The following is a 10,258-nucleotide window of genomic DNA, read 5'->3' on the forward strand; positions in this document are numbered from 1 at the left end:
GCAGTTCACTTATTTGCGTTGCACATGACTCCATACTTCCTCCTTCAGGAGTCATCGGAGTCACGTGAGGTCCGAATAGTGAACTCCCCCTCACCCTGTTCACTTGTTGGGCGCTAAATTGGTGTGGAATTGTGGTCTTCAGGAGTATTTGGGTGTTACGAATTCTATATGCTGAATTTGAACACCAACACTTCTAATAACTACTAAGCCGTAGTCTGTTGTTTACTACATTTACTTATATTTCCTGCACTGCAACAAAATGTGGCATTCATAGCAGGTGGAACTCTCATCAAGTATCACTATTTTGTTTTGATATTTTATATTTATCTGATTAAAAAAATATATAATTTTTAGTACAAACCTGATAAATACATAAAACGGATATGAATACAATCACTGGAAATTTCCTTTTGTTTAGTTTCTTTATTACAACTGTTATTTTTTTTCCCCATTTTATTCTCCTTTTAGTCTTTAGAAGATCTTGAAGACCAGAAGAGGAAGAAAAAGAAGGAGAAGATGGGTTTCGGCTCCATCTCAAGAGTTTTTGCCAGGGGGAAGCAGCGGAAGTCCTTAGACCCTGGTCTGTTTGATGGTACAACCCCTGACTATTACATAGAGGAGGATGCGGACTGGTGATTGGGCCTGGAGCAGGATTATTCCATGTGTGTAGCTGTGAGAGGGTGTACATACCCGTTTACAGAATCATGAAACAAGTCAAGTGAGCCTTTTAATATGTCGGGTCTTTGGGAGTCTTTTTTTTTTTCTTTTCTTTTTTTTTTTTAATTGACGCATCGCCGATTTTGTAATTGCTGTACATAATAGAGGACGAAATGTGTGTAAAAATGTTAATTGTCTGTTTAGCGATGCTGGCGTATTGTAAAAATTGTCTTTACTGGATTTTTGTTTTAGGTTTATTTTGTTGTTTTTTTCCTCCCCCTCCTTTTTTTGAAACTTGAAAAACTGCTGTGTATTTGTAAATAACAAGAGGAAAAACCATGTGCACTTTGTGCTTGTAGTGTCTTGTCCTGACCGCTGTTTTCATGAGCCCATGATGTGACACATTCTGTATTTTAAGATGTTTCAAGTGAAATGATCCTGTTACAGGGGTGTGCCAGCGCTTTGTACAGAAAATACAAATTATATAAGAAATCTTAATTCAGAAAAGTTGAAGAAACTTTCATGGGTAAAGTTTAAAAGGCTACGTGCAGCAACGCACACATCCATCCCATCACACGCATTAGTGTCTCTGGCAAACCAAAATGCAGTTGACACATCCCAGTTTGTTATTTAGTTATTTAGAATTTATATAGCACTGACATCTTCCACAGCGCTGTACAGAGTATATTGTCTGGTCACTTAACTGACTCTGAGGGGCTCACAGTCTAATCCCTACCATAGTCACATGTATGTATTGTGTAGTGTATGTATCCTAGTCTAGGGCCAATTTAGAGGGAAGCCAACTAACTTTTCTGTATGTTTTCGGGATGTGGGAGGAAAACAAAGTGCCCGGAGGAAACCCATGCAGACATGGGGAGAACCTACAAAGTTTGTGCAGATAGTGCTCTGGTTGAGATTTGATTTGGCGACCCAGCGCTGCAAGGCGAGAGTAATAACCACTACACCACCGTGCTGCCCACAATGTGGCCAATTCAGAAAATAAAGCTATCTTTATAGTATCAGTTTGCATAGTTCTTCTGAGTAACGGAAGGCTGAGACAACTTGGCCAGTCCCAGAATCCTTTTCAAGTGGTCTCATGATAGTGCAACCTGTAATGTTGTCAGCATTTCATCACACCCATCACTGTATGGCCTTTATTCCACACAGTCTTGCAGTGCTAACAAGTTGTGGCTTCAAGTACATTTTTGAGTGTCAGTGGTTTTGATTTTCCACTGACTTTCAACCATTTTTTTATATTACAATAAATTTATTCGCCTGCACTTATGCATTTGTGCAGTTTTAGTTAATATGTTTACATTCACCTTTAAATATGCAAACACAATCCCCGTCTCAGTGTCTTTGGTCAGATAGCAAGAATTGCCATGAGAGTCATGGCATAATTGTAGGAAATGCAGAATGCACATTGGAAGATGTGGTGAAATAGTGATGCCAAGACTTAGAAATCATGGGATGGCTACAAAAATTTGGGATAGAAAGTTAATTCTATAAGCATCCTTTATTAACTGTGTGCTCACAGGGAGTGTGTAACATTTAACAAGGTGGGGAAAATTGTACTACTTCTGAAATTGGTAGATGGAGCAGGCTAACCTGTGGGACAGAGACCAATGGTAGGATGTGCTAACTGCATTTTGTTGCATCACACACTGATTGATGTACTGGGGTTTACTTGTGTCTAGCTCACTTAACCTCAAGGAAATGTGCTTGTTATTTAGCCTTCTGAGCAGCAGCCATTTTTGATTGAGACCTATGACCCATCTGTCATCACCTGAGTTTTCGCTGTCTGGCAAGCTGCTGACCAGAGCACAGGAACTGAGGTGGAAACACGCCACCTCTACAACAAACCTGTTAGTCATTCCCAGTAAATTGTTACATTTGTGGGAGCACTTGCTCGGCAACCAAAATGGCTGCCTTTAGAGTGTGAGAAATGGATGCACTTCAACCTTTTAATGCCTGCCAGACAAAGTCTTTGTTTTTCCATTTCTTTCCTTTGTGTTTTATATTTTTTATTTATTTGCATAAATGCACAAAAGTTGTTATATCTAAATTATAAAGTAAATGTTGAAGTTCTATTTTTCCTAGAGGATGAAGGTATGTTTATATCATATGTATGGACGTTGCTGTCCCCTCCCCTTCAGCACCACAGAGATCGCCTGGGCTCAGGCCCATTTTTAATGCAGCTCAACCAAAATCGCTCCAATAGCTTACATTGTTTTAACATTCACTTGGTTACGTCTTCCAGCTTGTAACACTTAACCATGTCCGACCTCAGTGTTTAAGTTTAATTCATTCATGTATGTTGATTTAGTTTGGTGTTCATTAATATTTATTACTGTGCAGTTTTATAGTTTTACCATGCATATAAAGACATAGCAGAAGGTGTATTAAATGCATAATTATTAAAGTAAATTTTAAAAAAGACAAAAAGCAGTGATCTCATATGACCCCTCTTTGACCGATGCATTCTGATTGGTTACTGTGGGCTTTTAATGCCTCATTGTACAAGTTCATATGCATACCTGTTAATGTGTTGTGGCAGCCATTTTGCTATACATTGTTTTGGCGCAAAAACTTTAGATGCCATTTTTTGTAAGTACAACACCTTGTTGATGCTGAAATAGACTTCACCTAACTCTATCATTTGACTTATCCCTAACTTTCAACTGGATATGCTTGTCCCAACCCTTTACTCCTGGCACATGCCTTATCCTAATCTTTAACTCTTTTCTAACCCTTGCCCTTTCCTAACTCCACAGACACACACACACCCCACGACTCCCCAATTATGAGAATTCTTTTCACATAAGATTGTGACAACAAATGTAATTCTGTATTCCCAAAACTCAAAACACCAAAATCCATTGGTGGTCCTAAGCAATGCAACATGTTTTAGGCAGCAGCCATAAGCAGGTCTGAGGCAATGTTTCCTTCACATATCGATAAGTCCGGATGAGTAAGTACACATAAGCTGACTGGTTTGTAGTTAGCTTATACAAGCTTATTCAGTAACATTTGGTGCAGTACCCATAGTACCTAATCAGAAGCCACTCCAATTAGATCTGCCTTTTGCAAATTCTGCACTTTGCTTCTTGCACTGCTGTCCTTCATTTTCTTTACTCACAAAATGGCTGCCTTGACCACTTTAAAAATGCATTTGGCACTCAACTCACTGGCCACACAGTTATTTTACAGGCCTAATAAGGAATCCTCATGAATACTGTGCGCTTCATTTTTTCACTTCTTCCAACCAAGTTCAGGCTCCGTTCTTGTGCATTTGAGAGTTTGCCCTGGTTTTGTCTTTCAGCTTTTCTATTGAGTTGTAACACCTTTTACACACTTTTCAGTAATTCACCTAAAGCTTGCTTACAACCATGTTCTCTGCTACAGAAGCATTAACAAACCTGCACTAGATTGTAAAGTGTTTGTGTCCAATTTTACTGTTACCATACTCAATATATAAATAATTCTAGGCCAGATTTATCAACACCTGCTTTGTCATTCGCTACCATATACTTCCTTCCCACATCTAACCAACTCTGTTTGAATATGGTTGCTAGGGGCAGTGCAGACCTTTCAATAGATGTAACCTAAGGGTACCCATTAACAGTGCAATATTTTCCTCAGGTGCGATCCTTTGATCAGATTTTAATGATCAAATTGTACAGAAAGCCAGACAGTATGGGGATAAAATTGGTGTAAAATAATTCTATGGTTGTTGGTTGGAATAGAAAATATTGTCGATCAGAATTGAGAAAGTACCCTAATTGGCCCATTTATGGGAACAATCGATAATTACCTTCCGATTGCTTTCAATCCCGTATATCTAATCGTATGATCGCATCTGATGGAAATATTGTACTGTTAATGGGAACCCTAACATTTTCACTTAGCACGAGATCATAAAAATATGAAGAAAACTGTAAACCTTCTGTTTTTAGAGGTCTTTTTGTTGTAGTTTTTTTTCATCCTTACAGATCCACAGAGAACTTGGAGTAAACGCATTTTGCACAAATCAAAACAAAAGCAGTCTGTGGGGTGATTGATTTTCAAGACAGGTACAAAGGAAGCTGGAACAAAAAGCAACCAGTCTGGATAGTTATTTCATTTAACAACTGAATGTTCAAGGAACGCTTTGATGACACATAGCAAATCATACTAAGGCCCCATTCAGATTAGCAAAATGCTATCGCTTTTGCTAGCGTTTTGCTATGGCGATTTTTTGCGTTGAACGCATTCACACTTGCCATTTTTTAGCGATCGCGTTTAGCGCTTCTATTGCACTGAAACTCGATCGCCGGGAAATCGTCTGAAAATGGTGCAGGCTACAAATTTGCATTTGGCGATTTGCGTTAATCGCCGGCTATTAACTCAAATCGCCCATGTGAGAACGGCCCATAGGATATTATTGCACTAGCGCTTTAAAAAGCGCCAGAGCTTGAGCATTTTTGCTGAAATCGCCGGCAAAACGCTCCCATGTTTCCCATGCACCTGTCTTGTTAAATATCTCCCTGTTTCTGTTGACATCCTGTGTTCTGCATTAAATATCAGTCATTGTAGGCCATGCAGTCTTGGCTGGCAGTAGCATAAAAGAGGTCTTTGGGCATTTTTATTTGTATTCAAAAGGCCTTATCTTTTTAAATGTCCAAAGGAAGCATTGTTTTTGTTGTCCTTAGCAACCTCATTCTCCAGTTGTTTCCAGTACATTGCCTAGAAAAAAAGAGGATCTGGTTGCAGTCAACGAAAAATAAATACTTTGCTTTGAACTCTAACAAATATAGCTCAAAATTCTCTGTGTGAGTAACTGTAATTTACTGTTATTTTTTTCTGACTGGTTGAGTTGCTTGTGACCAGTCACCTTTATTTTTCTTACCATTTTAATGTTTAGGAAAGTGGGGTACAAAATGCTGCGGATTTTTTTGTTTTGTTTTTTGCTTTCTCTGTTTTTGAAAACCAACTGAATGTCAACCTCCGAAAACTGTAAGATTTGATAATGTTAGATGGTATTTTTGAACTTAGTGCACCCTATTTGAAAGGGATATATAGTCTTAAAATGATAAATATTGTTTCTTGTTAATATGATGTGTGCGTGATCACTGGGAAACAGTGGCTTAGAGTACCTGCCTTCTGTATATAGTGGAACAGCCATTTTGTCTTTAGACCATTTTCTTATGAAACACAGCCCAATTCGCTAGGACCTAGTGACATCACTGCAACAGCACATCATGATGATGACACTGGATTCTTGTGAATTGAGCTGAAATGTTGTTAGTTTCTTTTGACTTTATAGATATGGCTGCTTCAACTGTTTATGGGAGACTATACTCCTCAACATTAAACGCTTTTTAAAGGGATCCGTCTAGCTAAGAAACTGCTTACAGGCAGTTTCAGTGTCTAGATGAAACGTTTTATATAGCTTTTCCCCCTGTGTTTTATTTTTTTAAGAAAGCTCATGGTTTAGTATTTTTCATTACATGCTAGGAAATAATTCTAAAAAGAGATGTTAACTAAGAAGATGGATCTATTTAAGAGAGTGAAATATACATAGATTAAATGATGGTATCATTAGTTTTATCATACCCACGCCGAAGTGGGTCAATTCTAAAGGCATGGAGGCAAAACAAAAATAAAGCTTATTTTAAAATATTGAAGATTGTCTGTGATTTTATTGAAGCATGGATGAGTGTTGAGCGAAAGAGATGTACGTGCACATAAATGTCAGCACAAAAATCATTAAAAAAAGGACTTGGATTAAATGAATTTAATTGACTAAAGAGATGATTAAGTTAACTATTTTAGAATGTGCTCTTTTTGTTTGTGGAATAACACTTTTTTTTGTATTTATTATTGTTATTTAGTATTTATATAGCGCAGACATCTTCCGCAGCGCTTTAAAGAGTATATATACCGGTAGACTTGTCACTGTCAAAGGAGCTCACAAGCTAATCCCTACCACAGTCCTATGTCCCAACGTAGTCTATGGCCAATTTTATGGGGAAGCCAATTACCTTATCTGTATGTTTTTGGGATGTGTGAGGAAACCTGATTGCCCGGAGGAAACCCACACATACACAAGGAGAACACATACAAACTCTGTGCAGATAGTGCCCTGACTGGATTTCAAACCAGGGACTCAGTGCTGTAAGGAGAGAGCGCTATCCACTGGATATTTTGTGTTTCTGATACATATTGCCAAGTTACGGTATGGAGAACTAACAGGCCAAATAGAGAACCAAAAGGCCCCCACCAAACACACAGCAAATTACAAAATTTCCTTTAGAAAACAGAAGGTATCAACATTTCATCATTATCAGTAGCTGTCCAGTGTTTTCTACCAGCAGTGAAAACTCACTGCATTACATTTAGGGGAACCTAGATGTATTACCAAAACTTCTGATGTTAGGTGTGTGTACACTGCTGCAATTGCATAGCGTGGAATTTTAAGCAGACCAGGTGAGGTTTTCACATAGACACCAACATCTGCTGAACGGATGGTCATTCATATTCTGCGACGAACACTGATCCACGAGAATGGTTGCTTTCTAGCTGAAGTTCATGCAGACACCAACAACCAATAAAATTTGTAGAGCGCTTTTCTCCCATAGGACTCAAAGCGCATAAGCATGGCTCAGACCATCGTGGTACAGAGGAAGAATTTTATAAGTCCGGAAATGCCAGGCTAAACAGGTGGCTTTTCAGTCTGGATTTGAATAGCTCCAGGGATGGTGCTGTCTTTACTCGGTGTGGCCGGGAGTTCCAAAGAGTAGGGGCAACATGACAGAAGGCTCTATCTCCAGATTTTTTGAGGTGCACTCTGGGAGTGACCAAGTTTATAGAACTTGCTGATCTGAGGTTGTGAGAGGTGTGGTGCAGCTTCAGCAAGTCCTTAATGTATCCAGGGCCCAGATTGTGCAGGGATTTGAATGTCAGCAGTCCAATCTTGAAGAGTATTCTCCATTCTACTGGTAGCCAGTGCAGTGAGCGAAGGATCGGTGTAATGTGACAGTGGCGAGGCTGGTTTGTTAGCAATCTGGTGGCAGCATTCTGCACTAATTGCAGGCGACGCAGGTCCTTTTTGGGGAGGCCAGCATAAAGGGCATTGCAGTAATCCAGCCGTGATGTGATGAAGGCGTGAACTAGGGTTGGAAGATCCTCTGGGGGAATCAGATGTTTAATCTTTGCAATGTTCTTCAGATGAAAGTAGGAAGATTTAACTACAGATGAAATTTGGTTTCTGAAACTCAAATCCCCATCGATTAGTACGCCAAGGCTGCGCACAAGGTTGGAGCTGTTTATGTCTGAATTCCCAATCCTGATTGGTGTTGCTTTAGGATAGAGCTGTTTTGATGGCGAGCACTGGCTTTGGACAAAGAGGACCTCAGTTTTGTCAGCATTCAGTTTCAACCAGTTATCATTCATCCATGCCTGTAGCTCAGCTAAGCAAGAGTTTATTTTTGGAGTAGGGTCTGTTCCACCAGGTTTTAAGGACAGGTATAGCTGTGTGTCATCGGCGTAGCAGTGGTACGTCAGGCCATGTCATTGGATAAGTGTACCGAGTGGCAACATGTAGATTGCAAACAGCAGAGGGGGTAGGATTGATCCTTGTGGCACTCCGAATTGTAGAGGTGCAGGTTTGGACATTATAGGTCCTAGGGATACTCTCTGTGTTCTGTCAGTCAGGAATGATCTGAACCACTGGAGGACTGATCCACTGATGCCACAGTACTCCTGCAGTCTGTTAAGCAGAATTTCATGGTCAACTGTATCAAAAGCCGCTGAGAGATCCAACAGGATTAGGATGGAACATTCCATTCTGTCCCTTGCCATGAGCAGATCGTTGCAGACTTGCATGAGGGCTGTTTCACAGCTGTGGTGTTTCTTAAGGGCCCGTTCAGACTGCAAAACGCGGACGGCCACGCATGCAGAACGCAACGCGTACGAACGCACGCCATCCGCGTTCGTATGCGTTGCGTGGCTGATCCCATCACTAAAAGTGAATGGGACAGCCGCACGTTTTTGTAAAATCTGCGTGCAGCATGCGTTCCCGGACCGCACAGGTCCGGAACGCATGCAGTGTGAACATCAGACAGTGCACTCTATGCACTGTCTGATGTCCTGCGTGTCGGCCCCCCGCACGCGTTTCCAAAACGCGGCTGGAAACGCGTGCAGTCTGAACGGACCCTAAAGCCAGATTGTAGAGGGTCCAGGATGTTGTTTACTGACAGCCTGGTTTCAAGTAGCAGATAGACAGCCTTTTCAATAACTTTACCTAAGAAGGGGAGGTTGGAGACAGGTCTGTAGCTGCTCATTGCATCTGGATCCATGGAAGGTTTTTTAAGAAGGGGCTTGATGATTCCTTCATTTAAAGAGGTAGGAAACCTCCCTGCTTGCAGAGAGCAATTTACTATTTTGGTGTTGGACCAAGCCGGTCAGGGCATTTCAGCATATGTTTAGTTGGTCCAGGTCGCAGGTTGTCTGGCGGAGGCGGCGGAGGATGTCTGAGATCTCTTCCTCACTAATACTTTTGAAGTCAGTCCAGGGTGTTAGGTTGTTTTTGCAGCTATTTCCAGGAGTTGCATGAGTCTTGGGTGCTGTGGACTAAATGAGAGACCGAATAGAGGATACTTTGTCAGCAAAGTAGCAAGCAAATTTCTCACATAGCTCCTTTGAGGGAGTTATAGTAGGCTTTAGGCAGGATGGGTTACATAGTCTATCAACTGTGCGGAATAGTTGGGCTGGTCTGTTGGCGGCCTTTGCGATCTCCTGTGATAGGTAGGAGGATTTTTTCTTGGTGATCGCATTTTGGTAGCTTTCCAGGTGAGAGACAAGGGTGTGTTTATCTTTTGAATTCTGAGATTTTCGCCACTTCCTTTCTAGTCTGCGCACTTCTTTCTTTAGGTCCTTTAGTGAGCTGTCAAACCACCGTGCATAGTAAAGTGGTGTAGACCGTTTAATGCGAACTGGAACAAGGGCATCATAGGCAGATGACACTGCATGGTTGTACACATAAAATTGCCAACCCACCAGCAAATCACACTAGTTTCATTTTAACAGACATTGCTCTGCTGAGTTTTGAATAATCTGTAATCTGTCTTCAAAGCAATGCTGCAGGTTTGTGGCAAACTTTTGGCTCTGCTATGTTCTTTAGTAGAGATGATCAAAGAGATGGAAAAAAATGTATGCAGTTTGGACCAATTCCAAGCTGCATAAAATTAATGTCAAATTTGCTGGAATTACCGTATTTATATCTTATTAACCATCTCTATCCCTGGATAGCTTTCACTTGCATACAGACAATAGATTTCTGCCATGTCAAGAGTCTGCAGTCTGTACAAGAATCCTCTGCCGCTGCCTCTCCAGTGACCCGCCTGTTCTGGATTTATTTAGGCAATTGCTGTTGTATTCCATGCAGCAGAACACCTCTCCATAGTGCAGCACTGGCTGTTCAGCACAAAGCTGACTTGCTGGAACTGGTTGCTTTAGTACATCAGTATTTGGACCTGATCTGTCCTAAGTTAGACTGCAGACCTCCGTGTTGTTTCTTAGCCTTGGAAATACATTCCTAAGATGTTTCCCACCCTCTCTT

The 10,258-nt window shown here is 40.8% G+C and overlaps 1 protein-coding gene across 4 annotated transcripts in view; it reads left to right on the forward strand.

The window, feature by feature from the left end:
• The window catches only part of KAZN (kazrin, periplakin interacting protein), a 294,829-nt gene extending 288,506 nt beyond the window's left edge, over positions 1–6,323 (forward strand). For 3 of the 4 annotated variants that reach the window (XM_068240528.1, XM_068240529.1, XM_068240532.1), the window contains one exon: positions 469–6,323. In XM_068240528.1, coding sequence (XP_068096629.1) covers positions 469–636 — 168 coding nt within the window. In that variant the 3' untranslated portion in view covers positions 637–6,323. The remainder of the gene's footprint in view (positions 1–468) is intronic. The other variant, XM_068240530.1, reaches the window with a different exon arrangement.
• The last annotated feature ends 3,935 nt before the right edge of the window (positions 6,324–10,258 follow it).

The sequence above is a fragment of the Hyperolius riggenbachi genome, chromosome 6 (genome assembly GCF_040937935.1).
Source record: "Hyperolius riggenbachi isolate aHypRig1 chromosome 6, aHypRig1.pri, whole genome shotgun sequence".
Lineage (NCBI taxonomy): Eukaryota > Metazoa > Chordata > Amphibia > Anura > Hyperoliidae > Hyperolius > Hyperolius riggenbachi.